This window comes from Mytilus trossulus, chromosome 13 (genome assembly GCF_036588685.1).
Source record: "Mytilus trossulus isolate FHL-02 chromosome 13, PNRI_Mtr1.1.1.hap1, whole genome shotgun sequence".
In the NCBI taxonomy this organism is placed as follows: domain Eukaryota; kingdom Metazoa; phylum Mollusca; class Bivalvia; order Mytilida; family Mytilidae; genus Mytilus; species Mytilus trossulus.
The window spans coordinates 60,956,220-60,982,333 of record NC_086385.1 but is presented as its reverse complement, the minus strand read 5'-3'; the positions used below and the strand labels follow the sequence as shown (position 1 = coordinate 60,982,333).

The following is a 26,114-nucleotide window of genomic DNA, read 5'->3' as shown; positions in this document are numbered from 1 at the left end:
GAAATTCAAATTAAAAAAACACTCTTTATTTTTTTTGTGATATAATTTTTTGAAATATAACTAGTTAAACATTATTTAAATATCACCTGAGTTTAATCAATAAATATCGACTCTAAAATGTTCTTATCTGAACATGCAGCTACTGTACTCGTAAACAATAAAACAGGGGTCTGTTGTTCAACTTGTGATTACACTAATTATATGATTAATTTTAATCAGTCGTTAAAAATAAATCGCATGATTAGTCAAAGCAATGATTAAATTTCGTTGTTCAACTGTTAGGAACATAATATTTGTCTATTGGTTGCCCTGATATTCTCTGATTGACCAGTCAAATAATTTCAATTTTGGACAAATTCTTTCTAAGATAGGTGTTGTAAAGCCATCATCAAAGACTTAACATCAAACAGTGATTTGAAACACGTTAAAATACATATTGGTCTTGAGTCAGTCGAGCGTTACTAAATTAATTCACTTCTACTGATTTTCTTACGTTTATGTTAACTTATAATTTATGTAACGTTTTTTCCTTTTATTGTCACATTCTTTTCTATCAAGGATGGTTTGACTGCACTGCATCTTGCAACACGTAAAGACAACACAGAAATGTTTAATTTGCTAATTGATAATGGTATTGATGTCAATTTACAGGACAAGGTACGGTATTAATATGATATATAGCAAATCAAATACTGCATATGCATGAATGGTAGTTTAAATATCATGATTAAATGATTAAATGATTAAATATTTATGAGAAAAGAGATGATTTTTGTAAATTATTCATTTCAATGTGGCGTTGTTGCCTTGTCATCATCTTATGCAGTTTATCTATCTCAATGTGTTTGATTCGCTCTTATATATAACAACATATTTTATGTTAGATACTGAATTACTTAAACAATACTACACCGTGGTTTTAGATATAAGAAATAAGTCAACACATTTATTAAATTTTATCATCGGTACAAGGACATAATTCGTAAAAAATAATATAAATCAACATGCATACATCTCATACATTTAGGTATTTCAAGTTCAATCTTTTTGGGCAATTTTATATAAAAAGCACGAAATGTCGGCTTTCAAATCATGAGCTAACAAAATATTTACACAGACTTATATTAGGAAGGAATTAAGTCACGATATTGGCGTCAGGTCATTAAGGAGTTGTATGATGCTATGGTACTAGACCCTTAGCGGGGGGATTGTGCATGATTTTCGTATGATGAAAGAATAATCTTACAATCAATTTTACTATTTATACTACAGGTATAAGTTTTTTATTTTGTTGATGTAAACTTGTTTTCCTCAACCTTAAACAGGTTATCATGGTTATACTGCAACAAATATATGTTGTTAATATAACCCTAGAAAAATTTCCTATGCACAAATAATGTTACAATGTGGCAGTAGTTTTGCACTCGCTCTGTTTAGTCAGTTTTTATACACTTCCCCTTTTAAATATTTCTTGGAGTTATTTTGTCATTAAAACCACTGGAGACGTACGTATTTCGGAAGTTTAATGTCAATATAGACGAAAATGTTAGCAATAGTATCTCTGTCTATTGGTTGCAGTTATGTTCTGTGTTTGACCAGTCAAACAAATTACGATTTTTAACTATTTTTTGCTACGATAGGTGTCTTTAAGCCATCATCAAGGACTTTGCATCAAACAAAACTTTGTAAACACGTTGACATACATATTGGTTTCGAGTCAGATAAGCATTACTAATTCACTACCATTTTCATATGCATTATTAACGTAACGTTCTTTTCTATCAAGGATGGTTCCACTGCACTGCATATTGCATTCCGTAAAGGCAACACAGAAATGTTCAATTTGCTAATTGGTAATGGTATTGATGTCAATTTACAGGACAAGGTACGGTATTAATATGATATATAGCAAATCAAATACTGCATATGCATGAATGGTAGTTTAACTATCAATACCCGACGTGACAAATATCATTATGTACATGGCAACAACAACCGAACAGGAGCTAGGAAGATTTTGTTGAAGGGTATGACAAACAAGGTGAACATTCCAGGAATAGAACAAGAGATCCATTTTAGTTTTGCATTTCAAATTAATAATAACACTTACATATGAACTTTGGGTCATTTAATTATTCAAGTATAACTATGAAAAATATTGGTAACTATGACGAACACCACAACAACGTATTGCCAACTCTTACTATTTAGTTCTTAAAAAGGAACTATTTTCCTTTCTCATTTTTCATTGCATTGCACATGACTAAAGTCCTTGATATCGTGATGTGTACAATGCATGTATAGCATTATGTTGATTAAGCGTGATTATTTCATACTTATAAACATGTTACATTTTTTAATACACGGTTAGCTTTTTGAATAAAAAAAAAATGTGTAAAAAGTAAAAAAAAAAAGTTCGGTTATCATGTCATACTTTTCTGCTCAGTCACAAATTATAAGATTTTAACATTTTAACCATTGCAGACGTTATTATTTCTTATACACGGACGTTTGTTGTCAATAAAGAAGAAACTGTTAGGACCATTATCTTTGTCTTTAGGTTGCAGTGCCATTATGTGATGACCAGTCAAACTAGTTCCACTTTATTTACAAGTCTTTCAACAATAGGTGTTGTTAAGCCATAACAACCATGACTTTGCATCAAACAATGATGTGTAAACACGTTGACATAAATATTGGTTTTGAGTCATTTCAGAAAAAAAAATGCAACCGTAAACTAATTCACTTCTACTAATGTTCTAACTTTGATATTTACATATTAATTATGAATGTAAATTTATTTTCTGTCAAGGATGGTTCGACAGCACTACATCTTGCGGCAAGAAAAGGCAACTCAGAAATGTTCAATTTGCTTATTGGTAATGGTATTGATGTCAATTTACAGGACAAGGTATGGTATAAATATGGTATATAGCAAATGATAACCTACATATGCATAATGGTAGTTCAACTATCAATATCCATCTTGACAAGTTTCATAGTTTACATTGCAAAAAGAGCAAGAATAACCAGGAGCTATTGAGATTGTATTGCATGTTCTGACGAACGAGGTTAACATTCCATGAATGGAACAAGAAATCCATGTTAGTTCTAGTATATAAAATTGATGATAACTTTTTCAAAAAAGCTAAACAAATCGATATTCAGGACAAACATCACAACAACTATGCAAAAACAAATCGATATTCAGGACAAACATCACAACAACTATGCAAAAACAAATCGATATTCAGGACAAACATCACAACAACTATGCAAAAACAAATCGATATTCACGACACACATCACAACAACTATGCAAAAACAGACCGATCTTCAGGACAAACATCACAGCAACGTATTGCAAACTCTCGTTTCGAAAAAAAAATTATCATTCATCTTCATTTTTCATTGGATCGTATTACAAATATGTAAAGTCCTTGGTTTCGTGATTTGTGCAATGCATGTATTTCATTTTTTTTTTTTTTTTTTTTTTTTTTTTTTGTAATGTGTTTATTGGTAAAGAACTTCATATATAATATAATCATAGTAAATAAGTTCATAGTACATCAGCACAATCGAGAAAAGTACATAAAGTTGATATTTTGAACCCTTCTATAAACGTACAATATTATTAATAATAATGTTAAAAAAGACCCCAAATCTTAATCTGAGGTAGCATGGATTGAGTAGATCTTTTTATTGCGTGAAAGTTAACTTATGAACTCATTATATTAATTGGAGCCAGGGGTTCCAGTAGGTGTAGGCTCTTTGCAATGGTTTATTTTTTTAATAAACAAATTTTATTTCAGATAATTTTTTAAGGCTACACTATTTACTTGTCCACATTGCATTTTTGTTTTGTATATATAATATTTAGTTAATAGTATTATGAGAATTCTTATGTAGTTTTTTTTCTGTTTTTTCTAATATCCCAAATAAGACAATATCTAAATTAAGTGGGAGTTCATTTATGACTTTTGAATATATCTATTTATTAAGTTCTTCCCAAACATCAACAACTTTTGGACATGTCCAGAATATGTGTTCAATAGTTTCTATTGAGTCCGTACAGAAAGTGCATTTATTGTTTTGTAAGACTTTAATTTTGTAAAGAAATTTATTAGTTCCTAAAATTCTGTGATTAATCCTGTATTGGAGCCACTGTAATTTTGAGTTTTTAGTAATGTAAAATGGAAGTCTGTATATTTTATTCCAAATAATATTGTGTCTATTTAGGATTAAGGACCACTTCTCCTGTGATGTGATATTTGTTATTTTTTTATTTAAAACATTGTACATGTCTTTTGATCCTTTTGTAGGTATCATAAATATAGAAAGAGTAGTTGGTAAAATAGGCCCATAAGGCTTTATAAGCTGATTACTTTTAATATTAAGACTTTTCATATAGGAATAAACAGCTGACATTACTCCTTGAAATATAAGAAAGTTGGTATCAATATCATATGTTTTTTTTTTAAATTCCCGCCAGTTCATTTAATGTCCATCATTATCAATTAAATCAATTATTAGCCAGACGCCCTTTTCAGTCCATTTTTTATACAGAGGGATTTGATTACCAAGTTTAATTTCTATATTATTCCAAAGATTAGATGTGATAAAATCCTATTCGTTCTTAATAGCTTCTTTGGTTTGTAGTTCAGTCCAAGCATTAAAAACCTCCAGCCAAAAAGGATATCTTACTTGTGTTCTTGGACTTACCAAGAATAATGCATTTAATTCATTTTTTTCAGTACAAGCTAGTAACTTACAATAGTTATTAGTTTGTTTGATTATTCTTCTTATCCAAGTTAGTTTTAATCCTTTGATGTATTGTTTAAGATTCAACATGTTAAGTCCAACAAGTTCATGTATTTGAACAATTGTTTCCCTTTTAATTTTGTCTGTTTTACCAGCCCAAATAACATCAAATATTTTTTTATGAATTGATTTAGTAATCCATTATTAAGATTTGGTAAAGTTAAAAATAGGTGATTGAGCTTTGAAATTATGAGACTTTTAATTATTGTTATTTTTCCAATTGGGGATAAGTTTTTTTGTAAGACCAGCTTTTCATTCAATTTGTTCTTTATATCTCTTTAAATTTGAGTTCAAAATTTAGTGTTTCAATTTCTTGTAAATCTACTGAATATGTAATATCCAAGAGCTTAAATCTGTTAGAACCCCACTCCAATCCCCACTTTACATAGATGGTATCTTGGCTATACTTCTTTTTCCCAATCCAGACTACTTTTATTTTCTCTAAATTCATCTTGAGACCAGACCATTCAGCATATAGTTCTAAAACACAAAGAGACGAATCTAAGGATTCTGGTGAAAAGTAAAATCACAAAAATACTGAACTCAGAGGAAAATCAATTTGGAAAGTCCATAATCAAATAGCAAAATCAAATAGCAAAACGCATCAAAAACAAATGGACAAGAACTGTCATATCAGATGGTGAACCATCTAAAATAATTGTGGTGTCATCAGCATAGTGTGATATCAAAAATTCTGAGTCTTCAATAGTAATACCTTTTATGGCCATATATAATTGATCTATGTATGAATTTACCTATATCAATTAAAAAAATGTTTAGGAATTCATTTGTATATCCATCCTATCCAGGGCTTTTCTCATTTTTTATTCTTTTAATTGCATCAGTCAATTATATAAATGACATTTCCCCTTCTAACGACTCTTTCATATTTTCAGATAATTTTGGTATACTTTTATGGGGTAAAGCATTGTTCAGATTAATTGACTTTATAGTCTCATTTTTGGAATATAGAGTTTTGTAATAATTTTTGGCTTCGTTTAGAGTAAAAACACAAAAATACCGAACTCCGAGGAAAATTCAAAAATGAAAATCAAAAATCAAAAGGCAAAATCAAAAGAATTTGTTTTTGGTTTTCATTATATATCCTGATTTATCAATTAATTTAGGAATTGTTTTATTTACGTAATTTTTTGTCAATAAATTTATGAGATATTTCTACCCATTGTGTTTTTGACCTGATGTATTGACCCCTCATTTTATTTTGTCTAAGAATTCTAAGATCTGTTTTCTTGTTTTATATCTGTTCCAAAATTTCATCTGTTTGGGTTATTTCTTCCAACTTGTTTATATCTTCAGCTAGCAAATGTTTTAATTTATTTGTTTCTTTCTTTTTAAATGAAGCATATGATATTGTTTTCCCCCTTATTTCAGTTAACAATGTTTCTAAAAATAATTGATCACTAATTGTGAACTCAATTTCACTAGAGTCTAGTAAGTTTAGATTTTCTCGATTATATACAAGAGAAGCATATTGCTCTTTAGTTTTATTTATCACCTCTTTAACAATATGGACATAATCTGGATAATATAGAAGAGAATTGTTAAATTTCTATAAACCCCTCCCAATTCTAAAGTTATTTAGTTTTATTTGTAAAATAATAGGCGAGTGATCTGATCTATAACTATTTTGTATCTTTAAGTCATGTACATTTGGATAAAATCTCTGTGAAACTAACACCAATAATCTAGTCTGGCCTGTTTTATAGGGTTTGGTTTCCTCCAAGTATGCATTTTACTTTCTGGATATAGTTCTCTAAATAGATAAGTTAAGTTATAAATTTCCTTTTTATCTAAAACTCTTTCCTTGGCTTTCGGATTATTTATATTTAAGTAATCAAAAGTATCAAGGTCTTGATTTTGCACTAAGTTATAATCTCCTGTCACAATGACGGTATGATTATCAAATTCTTCAATTATTTCACTAACTTTATCATAAAAATCATGGCAGTCACTATTTGGGCCATATAATGTAATTAAAGTAATATTGCTATCTTCAACTTTGATATTCAAACCTAATAGATTACCATTTTGATCCTTTTTACTTTGTAAAATCTTATATTCAAAATTATTATTAAATAAATTGGCCACTCCTCTTTAGTTTGAAGAAAAGGAACTAAAGACACATTCACCACCCCATTGATTCTAAACAAATTTTTCATCTTTTTCAGTAAGGGTGTATCTTGAAGACAATACATGCTACAATCTTTTGCTCTTAGATAGTCTAAAACATCTCTTCGCTTTTCAATTGAATTAAGTCCTTGACAGTTGTATGAGACAATCTGATTAAGATTATTTTTCATTTAGAGTATAAATGACACAAATAGTTTGAAACATAATTTATATAAAATGCCAGAACATGCATGTATTTCATGGGCAATATATAATAAGGTGAACATATCCATTTTGGGTCATTTAATTAATCGAGTACAACTATGCAAAACAAAAACGTATTGCAAACTCTCGTACTGAAAAAGGAATTATCATTCATCTTCATTGTTCAATGGATAGTATCGCAAATATTCAAAGTCATTGATATCATTTCATAACTTTCTTAAATGGAATCCTTTAAAGTGGACAATTTCATAATGTAAGAAAGAAAAACTAGTTTATATTGGAACAATTATTTCTTAAGGAATAACGAAACTATGATTCTCTTAAATATACAATGCATCCTACTGCGAATGTTTAACGTCCGTGATGACGTTATATTTATACTCCAGTTATTTTACTGTGTTGATAAATGAAATTGAGAAAGGAAATGGGGAATGTGTCAAAGCAACAACAACCCGACCATAGAACAGACAACAGCCAAAGGCCACCAATGGATCTTCCATGTAAAGAGAAACTCCCGAAACCGTAGTCGTCCTTCAGCTGGCCCTTTATCAATATGTATACTAGTACAGTGGTAATAGACGTCATACTTAACTCCGAATTATACACAAGAAACTAAAATGGAAAAATCATACAAGACTAACAAAAGCCAGAAGCTCCTGACTTTGAGCAAGCGCCCAAAATGCGGCGGGGTTAAACATGTTTATAAGATCTCAACCCTCCCCCTATACCTCTAGTCAATGTAGAAAAGTAAACGCATAACAATACACACATTAAAATTCAGTTCAAGAGAAGTCCGAGTCCGATGTCAGAAGATGTAATCAAAGAAAATAAATAAAATGACAATAATACTTAAATAACAACAGACTACTAGCAGTTAAATGGCATGCCAACTCCAGACCTCAATTAAACTGATTGAAAGATTATGTCTTAATCAAATGAATAGCAGGCATAATCCCTCCCGTTATGGGGTTTAGTATCATACTATCATAAAATGTATGAGAAGAACATAACCGGGTCATACCAACAACTGTTTTTTTTTTATAAAATACATGTGTTTAGTTCCGATGCAAAGACCCTATAAGTGAATCAATATTAAAGCCAAAACATCTTTAATGACCTGACAACATTATCGTTACTATATCCCTTCTTAATAAGTCTGTTTAAAGGTTTTGTAAGCTTTTTGGATGAATACTGATATTTTTGTGCTTTGTAAAGAATATTATCATAAAAATTTGGATGTGAAATACCTAAACGTATAAGATGTCTGCATTATGAGTTATATTTATCATTCTGATTTTTTAACAACTCATTCAACAATAGGTAGTGTTAAGCCATAACAAAAATGACTTTGTATAAACAATGATGTGAAAACACGTTGACATACATATTGGTTTTAAGTCATTTGAGGATGAGAACTGCAACCCTAAACCAATTCACTATTAATGTTGTAACTTTTTCATATATCATTTATGAAAGTAAACATTATTTTCTGTCAAGGAGGGTTTGACTGCACTGCATCTTGCAACAAGTAAAGGCAACACAGAAATGTTCAATATGCTTATTAGTAATGGTGTTGATGTCAATTTACAGGACAAGGTACGGTATACTATGTTATATAGCAAATTAGAATCTGCATCTGCATAAATCATTAAAATCTATTAATATCCAATGTGACAAGAATAATAGATTACATGGCAACAAAATTTAAAAAAAATCAAAACAGGAGCTATTAGGATTTTATTTAAGTGTATGCCAAACGAGGTCAAAATTCCCTAAAAGGATTGAGAGGTCCATATAAGTTATTTATTTCAAATTTATAACGCTTACATATGAACTTTGGGTCATTTAATTAGTCGAGTACAACTATGACAAACATTGCTATCTATGATAAACACTACAACAACGTATTGCAAACTTATGTTCTGAAAAGTTATTGTCGTAAATTCACGATTATTTTTTAATATTTTGATTAATCAAAAATATTTAACATGTTTAATAATTTATTGTTGTCACTAAAAAATATGTTTCTTATAATGTGTATCTGTGAAGGCTCAAAATGGCATTTCAGCCAATATCACCATTTTCCCGTCAAACTTTTATGTTTAAAGGCAATTGTTCTTCTTTCTTATTGGTGATCTATATCTTTTATATTGCTTATTCTTTGGAGCTATATTATAGCTTTATATATTACGGTTTTGGACCATGTATCACACACGGTTTTTCGATTTTCCGATGAAAATATGTCAACAATTTTTTTTTTCATTGAAAAAATTGCCCTTTTTGCATACCTGTTTAAAAGTAAAATTTTGAGCTTAAATAGTCTGGGACCCCTATGTTTTTAATCAATTTGAATCACTGTCTGCGAGGATTTAAATAACAAACAATACGTCACTTCTGACAAAAAGTTCGAGTAGGCTCGAGCCACTTTAACATGTTTAACCCCACTGTATATGTGTACCTATCTCAAGTCAGTTACCTCTGTCCTAGTTAACCTAATGTTAATTTTAAATTTAGTTCATGTATTTTGGAGTATAGTATGGCCTCCAGCATCACTTTAATAGCCCCTTCTGTTGTTGATTTCTCTTCGGTCGGGTTGCTGTCTCTTACACAAATTTCCTTTTTCCATTGTCAATTTTCTCAATTAGTCAATGCCTATAGTTATCAAAATTTGTTTTTCTTGCTAAACTATACTTTGCCACCTCTGCAGCACTTCTCAAAATACAAAAAGTGGTTCCCTAATTTTAAGTCATGATACAAGCATTAGCCATTCGATTCTTAATAAAGAAATATAGCTATTTCAGATATAAAGTTACAATATTATTCTTTCTTAATCATATATTTTAATTTCGCTTTGTACATTTTTTAAGGCTGGAAACACCGTTCTTCATGTAGCTGCTGAACAAGATCCGGAGATGGTCAAATCTTTGATAAACAATAATAGTGATCCAAATATACCAAATGATCATGTAAGTACAAATAGAAGATACATTTGCTATTGATTTAAAAATATCCGAAGTTAAATCTATAACTAAATCAAACGTCTATCAGGTAAGACTTTGTATTAAGTCTTTCGGCTCGTTCGAAAATTGATTGAGGAAGGAGCGTATTGAATATGTGCATTTGTTCCACAGATAACGCAATTAAACTGTGTAAACTTTCTGTTATTATTCAAATATTGTTTTTATTGTTTACCTAACAGGGTCGGTTTTCGTACTACGATTTTTTAGTTTTTTAGTGTTTATGCCAACGTGACTCAGGTATAGTGCTATTCCATTGTCATAAGCACTGTTTTTGCTGTCTAAATTGCTGTAATTTTCTCTAGGTCACGTAGAGCACCTTCTTAGATTTAAGAAACAATGACAAAATAACATATGTTTTCCTTCTTTTGGCGTTAATGTGCTCTTTTACCCCTCTCACCTCACCATTTTTCTGCAAATAATGGTTTTTAGGTTCATCAAAACAAACCTAAAACCTAAGGGAGTATTTTAACATTATAAAAAGCTTTCCGAAACAAAATTTGAGACATGAGAAACAAGAGGGGGAGGGTGGCAAAACGGGCCTTATCGTGCCATGTCCTTTGGTACGGTACTATAAAATTAAAAATAGTTTTTGTGAATTCGTTCAATTTGAAAACGTCATATGAGATTATCGTTCTTTTCGCATTTTTGATATAAACACGTCAATAACAATGCAATTTTATAAAGACATACTGTCGGATGACTCATTGAGGACATACTGTCGGATGACTCAATGAGGACACACTGCAGGATTACTGGGAGAGGACATACTGCTGGATTACTTTATAAAGACATACTGCCGTATAACTTTATGAGGACATACTGTCGGGTATCTTTATGAGGACATACTGTCGGGTATCTTTATGAGGATATACAGCTTAATTACTTTATGAGGATATACCGTCGGATTACTGGATGATGACATACTGCAAGATTACGTGATGATGACATACTGTCGGATTACTTTATGAGGACATACTGCCCGATTACTTGATAAGGACATACTGCAGGATTACTTGATGATGACGTACGGCCCGATTATTTTAAGAGGACATACTGCCCGATTACTTGATGAAGACATATTGCCAAATTACTTGATGAGGACATACTGCCGTATTACTTTATAAGGACATACTGCCGTATTAATTTTACGAGAACTTACTGCCGGATTACTTGATGAGAACATACTGCCAAATAACTTGATGAGGACATACTGCCAAATTACTTGATGAGGACATACATCTTGATAACTTTATGATGACATACCGTCGGATTACTGGATGAGGACATACTGCAAGATTACTTCATGAGGACATACTGCTGGATTACTTTATGAGGACATACTGCCAGAATACTTGATGAGGAGATACTGCTAGATTAATCGATGAGACATACTGCCGGATAACATTATGAGGATATACTGTCGGATAATTTGATGAAGAAATACTGCCATACTACTTGATGAGGACATACTGCCGGAATACCTTATGAGGACATACATGTACTACCGGATAACTGTATGAAGACATACTGCCAGATTACTTCAAGGAGACATACTGCCGAAATATTTTATGAGGACATACTGCCCGATTACTTGATAAGAAAATACTTTCTTGACGGTTATAACTGTCCTTTCCTATATTTCGAAATGTCAGATTTACACATGAAACTTCATACTAAAATTATCAATAAAAGGGACGATTTTTTTTTTGATAAGTTAAGCCTATGTCAACTGATTTTTGTAGTTTGCTATTATTTTCTTCACCACGGTCAAAGATAAGGGGAGAGTTTGGCGTTTTTTTGTATAAGTTAAGCCTATGTCAACGGATTTTTATAATTTGCTCCTATGTTCTACACCATTGTCCAAGATAAGGAGAGAGTTTGGCGCTTGCTTGCATGTTTAGCCCCACCACATTCGATATGTGCTTGTCCAAGTCAGGAGCCTGTAATTGAGTGATTGTTATTTGATGCGGTTGATCGTATGCTTTGTTTGTTTATTGTTTTGTACAGTTTTTTTTATTGATAAAGTGTACCATTGTTCCAGGATAAAGGGAGGGTTAAACGCCAACTAACATTTTCAATCCCGCCACATTATGTATGAATGCGCCTGTCCTGTGTCAGAAGCGAGTATTTCGAAAATTACAATATTGAAATATTACACATAATGAATGTGTTATAATTTTTAATACAAAACAACTTGTTTGATTCAGGGGAAAAGGCCAATAGAAGTAGCCAACAGCAACGTCATAGTGAGGTTGATAAAGGTAAGATTTATGTCGATTTTTTAATAACGTTAAATAAATATATGTATAGAGTATGTGAAGATTTGAAACGTGCTAACGAATTTTAAGAATAACCTCAAAGATATGTCAAACCGAGAATGGAACTGAATCAACATAGTATTTAATATATTGTTTTCTTTAAAAAAAAATGTGTACTGACTTTGTGTCATGTTATAAATATCCACTATCTTGTGTTTTCTAATTTGTATACATATTTTTGAAATACAGACAAATAATTAAGTCTTAATGCTCCTTGCAGGATTATGAAAAGACACTTGTACCTGGTGAGTAGTTTTCTTAACATGATCTTATGATGTGCAACGATACAGTTGTCGACAAATTCTATAGCCATAAACGTGCATATGTGTATACAAATACTATTTAGTATGATTTATTTTACTGAAAAACATCAATATTAATACCAATATAAATTTCATTTAAGAACTAATAATAGAGTGCTTTTTAATTATGTTGATCATCACACTCAGCAAAACAGCCATATACGGAAATATGTAATGTTCGGTATTTAAAAGACCAGACGATGTAAAATGGTAAATTACATTCAAAGACGTGGTAAATATGACCATAGTTGGTTTAGATACAGACACATTGTATGGATCAACCAATAATTGTGCGTGTCAATAAATCTGACGGAGTGTCAATTTAAATCTTTCCTTTTCATAAAGTTTTTGTAGCAGTTTATGTGTACGGAGCACACTCCTTGATATGACGTCCGTATAGTGTGAACATGCATGTGCATAACGTATCAATTGAGATATGTAGACACCACCGAAAGGGCAGAGGAAATGTTACTGCTATCAATTGGGGAATTAATAATTCGGAAGCTGAAATTGTTCCGGTTGTCATATTTTTAAATGTCGGCCATCTGTGTCAATATTGAGGAAAGATCAAGATATGAAGTAGTACTTCTAGCTTAACAAGATCAAGTTGAACTGCAAACCTTGTCAAAATTGATCTAAGCTCCCATGTCTCTGATAGAACGTCCAATTCTTAAGTTGAAATTGATCTACCAATGTCCGTATTCAGAGACAAAGTAGGTGTGACATGTTTATCATCTCTTTGCTAAAATTGTCTTGTCAATGAGTTTCGGAAACAAATGAGGAGTCAATAAATCCCACATGCAAGCACATAGTATTTGACAGGGATGACCTTTTGATGAATTATAAGTCCTTCATCGGTTCAATAAAACTCAGTAAACATCAAAGGTGTAGGTCCGGTAAGGACCTATTTTGGCCTCAAATTTCAGGTTCATCTGACAAACGATTTTGACCACTTTTCAATTTTTATTTCATTTGAATCAATTAGTTTATGTGAAAGATTTGAACTGATTAAGTCATTAAAAACGATCCGATTCAAGCTCAAATATGACAAATCAACCAAATATGCCGAAAAATGTCACTTTTCGGATAGTTTTTGTCAAAAATGAAAGTGGCTGTATCCGTGTTCATCCTCAACCTTTATATATGTTATGTATTATCATAAAATACAACTTCCATTTCAATATCTAGGATGAACATGAATGCGGCCACTTTCGTTTTACACGAAAACCGTCTAAAATTTTACTAAAATGCTAGAATTGTGAAGAATTCAGTAATTTAGCATGACTTTAAGGTGCCAGTACCCGATATATGTTCATTGTATAGTCAAAAATAGCCCATATTTATGTAGCAGAAGCACTCTTCTGTTCAATAAATAACTAAAAGTTTACATTTTATCAATTTTGTAAAACTGCTATATTTTGAGGCCAAAAAGGGCTCTTACTGGACCTACTCCTTTAATGACTTGCCTAGTTTCTATTGATACCTTTCGTTCAAACAAAACCTGTATTCTGCTTCCTGATACGCATGTTCTGCAAATGAAATATCTGTCAAATAGACACACATTATGTTCGTAGGGAAAAAGGTTTTTGATTGTACCAAATGTACTTGAAAGTAGAACAGATATTTGAGTACTAGAATAATTGTAAATATGTAGCTCACAGTTTGTTAGTTATAGATGTTTTTTTTCTCAAATATAGAATCAATTTCGATGTTGTTGATTTCGCGATTTCCCATTGCAAAACCTCTATGTTCTTTTTATCTATGTTTGATACGAGATATATGGCCATTACGGTGGTTGTTATGAGTAAATGTTCTTTTAGAATGATGTATACGTATATCATTACTGAAATAAAAATGATCTATGGATTTCCTGTCAGCTCTTTTTCAGTTTGTTCATTTCGAACAGCAAGTATTGGATAAATTGGGGATTATATTATGACACTCATTCCAAATAATGATTGACGGGGGACGATATTTAGGTCCTTTACTGCGGAATGATTTTAACTCTCGTTCACAAACGATGTTGAGGTCTTCTATTATACTGTGGTTACGGGGGCATATATTAGAGCATATATATAGATAAGTCTACAGCTTGACCAGGCCGGGGTTTTGAACCCACGACATCCCACATTTTGGGTGATCACGAAACAGTTAATGTTTGAGATACATTGATTTGACAAACTCATTTATGTCGTTGAGCTATCATTGCGAGATATAGTAAGTACTTCGACGACACGAATTGTCATATAACTTTTTAACTATTGTTCATATCTAGAGCTACTACATAAGGAGAAATAAGAAAAAAAATATTATTACATTGATACACTTTTGGCTGCATTTTAAAATCGGATCTAAATTTTTATATGTTACTTAAATAACTAAAATGTGTTTTCGTTAATTCATTTAACATGTTCAAATAGTAAGTTTTTTGACGATATGTGAATCATTATTAAATCAAAAGCATGTGCAACAATTTGGTGATACACATATGTAAGTAACCGTTCTGCATTTCATTACGAGAAGTCAGAAACTTTGAAAAAGATAAATATCAGTTTAATTTTTTTTAAATAGGGCCTTGCTAATTAGTTTGACGGAGCTTGGACATTATCAAAATGATTTATGACTGGTAATAACGCATTTGAAATTGTTGAATTCCCAGTACTTAGTAAACAAATTTTGTCAATCTTACTGAATATTTTTTAATCTATTCTTTAAGTAGGGTTTCTACCTATTTTGCCAACAATATTTTGAAATTCAGGTTACAAAAATGTATAGTTTTTATGATTTCGTTCTGATAGAATGAAAAGTTACAATGTTTTTGTGTATACACTTATTAACGCATGATTTGCAAAGTCTTGTCTATAGCTTATAAAAAGCATTAATGTCTTGTAGTATAGGCCATCTTCAGTGTGTGGATATTATGTCAATGACTGCAAAAATATGTTACAAAACCGTTTTGAAAATATATTGTTTACTTTTAAAAAAATAAGAATATTTTATGATCACGTCTGTTAAATTTGTAAAGTAGTCAATGTTTAATTATGTCAAAAATTAATTCAGGACTTCCAGCTGAAGTTAAGAAATTCGATAAAAAATCAGCGAGGGTGTTCTCTAGTCTTTTAGAAGAAGAAAGCTATCGCCATTTTGAGTCGAGAGTTATGTTGGCTGGCGAGCAGGGCACTGGAAAAACTACTATTGCCAGACATCTTGTCGGTAAACAACCAACAAAATTCAGAATGTCAACTGATGGAATAGAGTTATACAATGGTCTGTCATTCATGGACATAGAAACAAACTGCTGGCTTGGTGGACAACAAGGTAAAAATAAAAATAGAAAGAAAAAAAAATACAATGATCATATTTACTTTTGTAACATAACGAACCTGTCAGATCTTGAAATTGTTGTGTGTCTTGGCCTTCTTAAAATTCTGAAAAAACGTATTTAGGTTCTTTTCGGTGGCCGAGTGGTCTTATGTTATCACAATCAAAAATCAAATATATCTTTTACATCTATGATTAGTTTATGTATTAAGTGTAGAATACATTCTACATATTTCGTTTTAAAATTTCGATGTTTCTTTATAAACTATATTTGTTAACGATTTAAGAATATGTTAATGATTACATACTTAAAAATGCACGATCATGGTATGTGGTAAGTGTAATCACCCCCAACTTAAAAGTTTATTCTTTAATTCAGCATACTAGATTTGAATATCAATGGAACAAAAAAAGTATTCAAACTATTCAATATTAAAATATCAAGATGCGTGCTTTACAAAATGTATGTATATTATATTTATGAGGTTTTAAATAGTTTTTGTCATTTTTTAAAAAGTTCAATTACATACAAAGTCAGGTATTTCGCATGTGGCATTCTTCATGTTGCGTATGCAAGTTCACAGCCGACTATAAGTATAATTCGGTAGGTTATTGACGAGAAAATAGGTCAATATGGTGATATCCACAATTTGAACATTCGTCATCTTTAAAACAGATATTTCATAATGTTAAACCATTTCGTGATAATGTCTCGCAAATTTTCGAAGGGATGACATTAACCTAAGGGAACTTTTTGAAGCATAGATAAAACCTCCAAGAAGAGGTGGGCTTTATCACTAAGTCCTTCTTAAGCAGTCATCTTTTAAATTCATTGTTTTATCTCATTAATATGTGGAAGTGTTATTTCAACATGTACATAATTAACACACATGGAGTAGGGAGACAACTGATGGTACATCAGAATAACTTGCCACAAAATTGTCTATACAATGGCTCATTTTGTTAAATAGTCATGCCAATTTTGATTTCAATGACGTAATAGCCATACTGTTTTAATAAAAAAAGGTTTGATAACAAAAGTTATACTGCATCGAATGTGATGGTGAGGTTGTCTTTTCGAGTCAGTTAGAATTGTCAAATCTTAAACCCAAGGCATATCATTTTTTTTAAGATTCAATTAGATATTGATGCAGACATTTATTTATGACAGTTTTGAACAACTAAATCAATAACGAAACATATTTTAAGATTTCAGACAAGTGATGCTATCAAACACTTTCTTTTATATGTTACTGTGAAAAGTGCTGTGTTAGTTTTTCTATGACTAAGATTGAAACAGTCATGTTAAATAAAAGCGATAGGATGCATTTTCACAGTTGTCTAAACATGAATATCCTAGTATCTAAACTTGTTACATATAAAGTATATGTTATGTAAAATTACAGTTTTCTTTCTTTTGCACATGGAAAATATTGAGGTATGGAGCAGGCATATCAGTAAATAATAGTAGTCCTTTGTTAATTAATGTATCATTGTCATTTTGTTTAGTTTTTTTGTTGCCTAATCTGACATCGGACTGGGACTTCTTTTGGACTGAGTTTTACTGAGCGTAATATTTTTTTATACACTGGCTAGTAGTATAGGGGGACGGTTGATATCTTAAAAAAAATATTTAACCTCACCGCAATGAGTTTCGAGTCTCTGGCCTTTATTAGTCCGGAGTTTAGTATGAAATTCACTATCACTGAACTAGTATGTTTTTTTCGTGTAGGGGCCAGCTTCAGGACGCCTCCGGGTACATGAGTTTATCGCTTGATTGAAGACCGATTGGTGGCCGTCTGTTGTTGTCTGCTCATTGGTCGAGTTGTTGTTTCTTTGACACACTCCCCATTTCTCTCAATGTTGATATGTGTTTTCAGTCATAAGGCATATCTGTATAGCTTAACACAGATATGACACAGATAATTGACATCTAGGACATTTCGTGGAAAAAATATTAATCTAAAAAAAAAATGCACTATCGTGAATAACAATGTATTGTATTATACATTTTTGACTATCCCTATTAGACAGAGGAATTATTTTATCTTCGACCAATCATATATGTATCATTCAATGTATTGACATTTGATTCTTTTTTTAGACTTTACAATGGAAGAATTAACCATTACCAGATCTCTTATACAAGACGAAACACTGAAGAAAGGAAAATGTAATGTACGCAATAAAAAGGGGATCAGTCAAAATACGTTAGATAAAGAAGACACGCCCTTGTCTGCATCTAAAACACCAGAAAAAACACATGAAAGGCATGCTTCACATTCGTTTGATTTAACAGCTAAATGGTCGGATTTTGAAGGTAAATTGTCAAATACGACTTCCAGAACAGAAAGTCTAAATAATACATTCCGGTCAAATCATCATAAGCATGTCAATCCTGACGATGAACCCAAACAACTATCGGATGACCAGTCTGAACACAAAGAGATAAAAGAAAACAGAGATAGCAGTTTTGGAGCAGGTTTGCATGATAGTAGCCATGGCCGTCCTGTAAGCCCGTCAAATAGATCAGTCGAAGACAGTAATTTATCAGATTACCTTATCAGTGTGGATGAACCAAACAAATATGATCTACCTGCCACACAGGAACCCATTGACACTTTTGATGACACATACACCAATGAAGTTCTATATGATGAAGAGACCTCGACGAGCGTCCCGGATTATCTTCATTCGGAGTCGGGTTTTACTGGAGATGTGCACATAGAGACTGTCACTAAACCTGCAATAATCAGAAAGCTAAAAAACTTTTTTGGTATTTCCAAGAAAGTTAAAGAGGTCAAAGTGTCGATCACAAAAGAAAAATTCTTTGAGAAGTCTGTTAAGGTTGGGAAAAATCTGTTACAGAATAAAAAGATAACACCTATAATCATCTGGGATTTTGGAGGTCAGGATGTTTTCTATTCAACTCATCAGACATTTCTGACATACAGAGCGATTTACATACTTGTATTGGATGGAAGTAGAAAACTAGATGATCCTTGTCCAACTGAACAATATCTCCCAGGAAAGAGTGGACAAAAAACAGCAAAAGGTACTAATAAAATAATTAACATTAATTTAAATGGGTTTTACTTAGAATAAATGCCAAATATATTGAAAACAATAGTGTTCATGCGTGATTCCCAAATGTGATTCCTAATATGCTGACAGATCCTTTTTCTTTGGTCCATTACAAAAATAATCTACATTGACGGTGTATGTTGATAAAAGATTATCATAAGTATTATATACACACAGACAAACGTATTTGTATTTCTTTTGAAGATTATCTGCTATTTTGGATCAACACAATTGTAACATACTGTAAAGGGAGTGTGAAAGGTTTTCCTAGAATTATCATTGTTCTGACCCACAAGGATAAGTTAGATCCTGTAAGTATTTTAGATAAGATAATGTTTTGAATGTGTTCGATATGTCAATGGAAAGGTGTTTATAGGTGACGCTAAAATCAACACCATCGAAATACAAAACCAAACATAAAATTAATAAATTTGGTATAGAAGTAACATTAAACTATATAGTTATAGAAAGATGTGGAATGCGTGCCAATGACACAACTCTCCATCCAATAACAATTTATGAAAACGACTAAAGTACGGTCTCCAACATAGAGGCTTGGCTCACATCTCACATCAAGCTACAATGTATAAAGGGCTATATTATTTATATATAATGTGCCTCTTGTAAGATATGCGTTTGTAATAGTTTCTTATACAATTAGCTTCGGATTTAGAACATTACAGCTGCGGTAGGACAAAACGTTTTCCTGAGTGGTTTGTAATAGTTTGATATTACCAATATAACACTTAATCGTTGGTATTTGGTCATTTTCTTCAATATTTGCTCCTTTTTATTTTGTTTCATTTACTTGATATTCTCGTTTTGCTTTACTAAATAACATTTATTAGTATGTCTATTGGAATAATGCGACTTTTACATAATGTGATTTATTCTAAAATGTTCACCATATACACATCATATAATTCATAGTTGATTGATACGATATTCATTTTAACTTTAAAGACTATGAATAGCACACATGACATTTTTAATACTGGTAGTAATATATTTATCCTTAGGAATTATTTTTGTCCTTAGCAACCACTTATAATATAATGAACATTAAAGTCCTTAGCAACCATACATTTTTGAACTGAGAAGGCTATCAAGAAAAGAAAAAAAAGGAACGACCTTTCAGTTGTTCATAAGCAATTGACTTTTTAATTAGGTCTTTCCACCTTTCCGTGGAAAGACCTATTGAATTTGTTCTGATTATTATTATTATTATTATTATTATTATTATTATTTTTTTATTTTTTTTTCTTCCGCCTAAATTTTTTTCTTGCGTAGTATTGATATTTCAAAAGATGTCGCTTAGATATTTGGAATATGATGTCATATAGTTTATACGCTTTAAAAATTTAAAACTGCCTAACAAAATACTTTACGTTGTAAGAGTTATCTCCCCAAACACTGTTATTCTTGTGGCCACTACTCCTTCGCAACCGTAAAAGATTACGACAAATTTATTTTACCAAATTGCTCGTTACGTCTTCAGGATTAGAATATTTATTTGGACCGAAGCTATCCGGAGACTTCATATGAGAGTTATTTCCCCTTATGCATTTGATATAAGAGATATGTGTTTCTTACTGGTAAACCATCAGTGATATAGGCCTAGGGTCTTTAGATTTGAGGTCCTTGTTCCAAAAAAATGAAAATAAGGTCAAGGTCAAAGGTCAAGGTCATATTCTAAAATTTGATTTTGGCTTATTTTCTCTTATTTTCAACAACTGTGAAAGATATCGACAAATTCTTTTTACCAAATTGTGAGTTGGGACATGTTGTAACTTATAAATTTTGGTTGGAAGGGTGCGTAAACAATAAATGAGAGTTTTCGCCCATCTTATTTTTAAAATCATGCCTATAGTGATATAACTCATTAACCATACATATTACAGACCTAGGGTCTTTTTGTTTGAGGTCCTTGGTTGGTGACCTTGAAATTAAGGTCAAGGTCAAAGATTAATAGGACGTTCTAAATTTTGACCTTTGCATTAAATTCATATTTATACATTATAAAGTTAAAGGAACTGACATAATTGATTTTTAATATTTTGATAATAAAATAGATCTTTACTTCTGGAAAGACCTTCAATTGTTCTTTGAACAATTGGTTTTTAATTGTAATTTTTTTTTTTCTTATTTACTCCATTTTATTTTTCAATTAAACTTGATATTCTCGTTTTGCTTTAACCCGTATTTTTTCCCAGTATGTCCATTGGAATAATGCCAATGTTGCATTATGTGATATATTCTAAAATGTTCACCATATAAACATCAGATAATTCATAGTTGTTTTATACGATATAAAAATAATTTTGTTGAGAAAACATATTCGTTTTGATATATTTTAGAATGAAATTCAACAGAGACGAACGGAGGTATTTGCAGAAATCGGACACATGTTTTTACAAACACCATTCATGCAACACTTGGTAATTGAAGATCAGGTATTTGTAAACGCTAAAGATAAACGTGATCCAGAGTTGGCTAAATTAAAGAAAATCATAATCAGAGAATCGAAGATGCATCCAACATGGGGTGAACCTCTTCCAAAATGTTTTATTCCTTTATAACTAGAATTTGCATCGCTAATCAAACGCAATATTCCACTGATTACAATGGAGCATTTGCAGAAAATCAACTCACTACAACCTATACGATCCTTGACAGAATCTGAGTTAAAAGTATTCCTGAAATTTCAACACGCCATAGGTAAGGTTTTATACTTTGATGAACACAGATTAAACCGTCATGTTATTTTGTCTCCAACCCATCTGATTGATGCCTTTAAGTCTATTGTTACTGATAGAAGTTTCTGTAAAGGAGACAAAGAAAGAGAAGAGTTATGGGATGTAATGGGCAAGAAAGGGGTGGTTTCAAAACAAGTTATCCAACAAATTTGGAAGAAAAAGAAATATCGGACATTTTACAATGATAAAGATTATTTACTAAATGTCATGACCCATCTCGATATATTGGTTGAACCACGGAGATACAATTCAGACAACCACCGTATACCTGCTGACTTTTATTATATCGCAAGTATGGTACGAGCGAAAGATGAATCTGGATACCTTAAGTCTGCGGGCATTGCAAACAGAAGTATTGCCATAGCTTTTCAGTCTTCTTCATTGATGATACCTCCTGCATTATCATTTAGATTTATAAGTTACTGTCTATATGTATGGGCGGTGAAAACTTACGGAGAGTCCAATAATGACATGCTGTTCCACAGGTCAGGGGTGTTCACTCTAGATCCTTCTTTGGATATGTCCATTACTTGCGAAGATGACATGATCATTGCCCGTCTTGTTCATGCTAGAACCAATACACTGATATCGAGGGATATGGCTTACAGCATTATTGCGTGTTTAACATCTGCGTTAGAAAAAATAAGTCAGTTGTATATCAGAACAAGCAGCGACTCCAGTGAAATCAGTGACGCAGCCTTTGTTACAAGAATTTGCTGTAACTCACCAGATAATCCCTGTATCATCGACGTCAGCCAACTAGAACACATAAGTAACATATGGATATGTCCTTCACATGGGATTGAACATAACATAAATATAATCACATCATGGTTCCAAGAAAAGGTATATAAAAATAAGTTTGAGTCAAATTATAAACAAAATATAACAAAAGGATACTCAAACTCATGAGTCAAAAATAATACTAATAATGCAATGGTCAATTATTAAAACGGCCAAAACGCAACTAACAGTACATGTAAATATATTTGATTATGACAGGTGCAAAGAAATACAACGGGTTCAGACGTATTCACTTCCACTCTAACTTGAATATATAGTGCAGCATATGCGCTAAATACATCCAATTAGCTTTGGTTTTGACAGCTTAGTGAAAAATAGGAATACTACTGGACAACAAATTTGTGATAGATCATCGTTTGGAAATTAGTTAAAGACCAAGAATGTTAATGTTTAGGAGATACAGCACCTTTGATTTTTAGAGTAAAACGAAAAATCACAAAAAATACTGAGTTCCGAGGAAAATTCAAAACGTAAAGTTCCTAATTAAATGGCAAAATGGCAAAATCAACAGCTTACACACATCAAACAAATGAATTACACACGTCATATTCCTGACTTGGTACAGGTATTTTCTTATGAAGAGAATGATCTAACATCGTTTTGTTTTTCATGTTAATTCTATTGTATTATGAATACCACGTGTATCCACATGTTTTTTTCTTCAGGTGGACGACAAATGTGAACCAGATTGTCCAGGTATTGTTATCTTCATTTTCATTTGTAAGAAGCAGACATAATTATCACTTGTATTTTTTGTGATTATACCTTTTTTGTATAATCTCATTCATGACGATTTAATTGTTTCACTTGAAATTAGGTCCAGGGATAACCAATCAAAGTGACAAGGACAACCATATAGGCTCTAATTGCAGTGGGTATATACAAATCAAAACATGAAAAACATGAAAAAAGATTAAGTCAGTGTTTCATCAAGAGACAAAGGCTTGAAAAGATATCAAGCAACTTATAATATCAAAGTATCGTCTGAAGGACCAGTTAATTACACCGAAAGTATCGTCAGTCTGGTTGTGAACACATTGGTGTTGACACGAGTATAACATATATGGTTTATATGTATATATATATGTTTTAAATGTTTAAGTTATTTGAAATTCTTATCCCAGGCAAAGAGTACCTTAGCCGTATCTTACACAACATTTTGGAATTTGGATTGTCAATGCTTTTCAACTTTTAGTGTAAAACCATTCAAACGGGAAAACCAACGGTCTAATCTATATAAACAAAACGAAAAACGAGAAACACGTATATATTACATAAACAAACGACAACTACTGTACATCAGATTCCTGACTTAGGACAGGTGCAAACATTTGCAGCGGGATTAAACGTTTTAATGGATCCAAACCTTCTCCTTTTTTCTGAAACAATAGCATAACATCACAACATAGAAAAGCATACGATAAAATATCAATTGGCAGACTTAACTCAATCAAAAAACGTATGATTACACAATGAACTAATAAATTTGATCTGCGATATCTGAATACAAATGCACAGTTAATAAAATATTAGAGACAAACATTCATGACCAAAAAGCTAACAAACAAATTCAAACACACTGAGAAATATTTAACCAATCAATGCTCACTTTAGAAAAAAAACGTTTTTTTTATAATCTTGAAGTTTATACAAAGGTTGTAAGAATAAGTGAAAAATTGAAGATATTACAAATAATCAAAGCTGGTGTACAGACAAGATCCATATAAATAAAAAATTACAAAAAAGCATTATAAACCGTATCAACAGGTCGAATTAACAAGAAAATATGATTTGAGAGTACTCGCAGTTACTGACAGCTAGTTAAAAGCCAAAACCAATTAATAGTAAAAAATCATGCATCAGAGACTAAAATCGACTAAAACACATCACAGGGATTTAGTATTTTAACGTCATTAATAGTCAAAGAAGACATGACTTGTGCAATATTTGGCTTTCTATTTTTTTTTTGGATCGAGCGTCACGGATGAGTCTTTTGTAGACGAAACGCTCGTCTGGCGTCAATACAAAATTTACTAGTGGTATCTATAATGATTGTAGACGGAACGCGCGTCTGACGTATCTGAACATTCTGTGGAGTTCGGATTTTTTTCTTATTTGACTTTTTTTTGGCAAAACATTTTAAGCCAGGAATAAAAAGAAACGTCTGGATACCACAAAGTCAAATATTGATCAATGCGCAAAGTCTATCAAAGATATTACAAATCTAAAACGTGTGTAGTGACATTAAGATATATGTCGTTTACAGTTACAACTGAAGAGTTTTTGAAAGAGATTCCTTCAGATCTACATTTGCGTCGATTATCCCTGCTGTACAACAGAGATGAGATAAGTCAACTGGCTATGCACTTGGGACTGACATACGCTGAATGGGAAAATGTTTGTGACCAAGAAAGTCAAAGTGACGAACCGGATAAACTGAAATTTGAAATCCTCAGAAAATGTCGGAACAAATTTTCGTTGACATTTAAAAGCATTAAGGATGCCACAGAGAATGCAAATATACAAAACCCTCATACCATCTGCAAGGTATTAATATGATAATAATAAGTTAATTTGATATACGCATCGTGTTGTATCGAGAACAAAAAACATATAATATAAAGCAGCGTTCTTAAATATTTCTTTTCATAAACTAAAACATACATTGACGTGTATTAGCTTTCAATAACTTACATACATAACAGGATAAAGATATTCAACATGTTTAAACTGTTATCACACTTTGTCGAATATTTGATGTTATTGCAATAGTTATAGAAAAAAACATTCTCGGAAAATAGATACAAAACAACTTTTTGGGGGAATTTCCATCACGAAACCTCTTAAAACATTATTATAACTAGAACACACCCGCGATTTCGCTGGCATTCAGAGCGTAGTTTAAAGTATGTAAAGTGTTGTTGGAAGAATTTTGTAAAATATTGAATGACTGGAGAATTTCAGCAAAAGTATCATAAGTCATAGGTTATTGGGGACAGGAAAAGCTATTTTTGTTTATCCCTTCTCCTTTATTTCCAATATTCCCATTTTTTTTTTTTTTTTTATCAATTTCAATGTGAACATACATTTAGTATGTTATGAACATTCAAGTAAGGAGCCTGTTATTCAGTGGTTGTTGTTTGTTTATGTGTTACATATTTGTTATTCGTTAATTTTTTTCTGGTTTGAATTGTTTTACATTGTCAGTTCGGGGTTCGTTGTTAATATCTGTGTCATATTGGTCTCTTGTGGAGAGTTGTCTCAACATGGCAATCATACCACATCTTCTTTTTTTGTAATCAATAAATTTTGTAAAAGATTTAATGACTGGAG

The 26,114-nt window shown here is 31.6% G+C and overlaps 1 protein-coding gene across 1 annotated transcript in view; it reads left to right on the top strand.

Moving 5' to 3' along the window:
* The window catches only part of LOC134695271 (death-associated protein kinase dapk-1-like), a 35,157-nt gene extending 16,225 nt beyond the window's left edge, over positions 1 to 18,932 (top strand). The window contains exons 6-11 of the mRNA XM_063556491.1: positions 10,044 to 10,142; positions 12,404 to 12,457; positions 12,735 to 12,759; positions 15,877 to 16,134; positions 18,242 to 18,841; positions 18,925 to 18,932. Of these exons, the coding sequence (XP_063412561.1) occupies positions 10,044 to 10,142; positions 12,404 to 12,457; positions 12,735 to 12,759; positions 15,877 to 16,134; positions 18,242 to 18,841; positions 18,925 to 18,932 (1,044 nt within the window). The remainder of the gene's footprint in view (positions 1 to 10,043; positions 10,143 to 12,403; positions 12,458 to 12,734; positions 12,760 to 15,876; positions 16,135 to 18,241; positions 18,842 to 18,924) is intronic.
* The last annotated feature ends 7,182 nt before the right edge of the window (positions 18,933 to 26,114 follow it).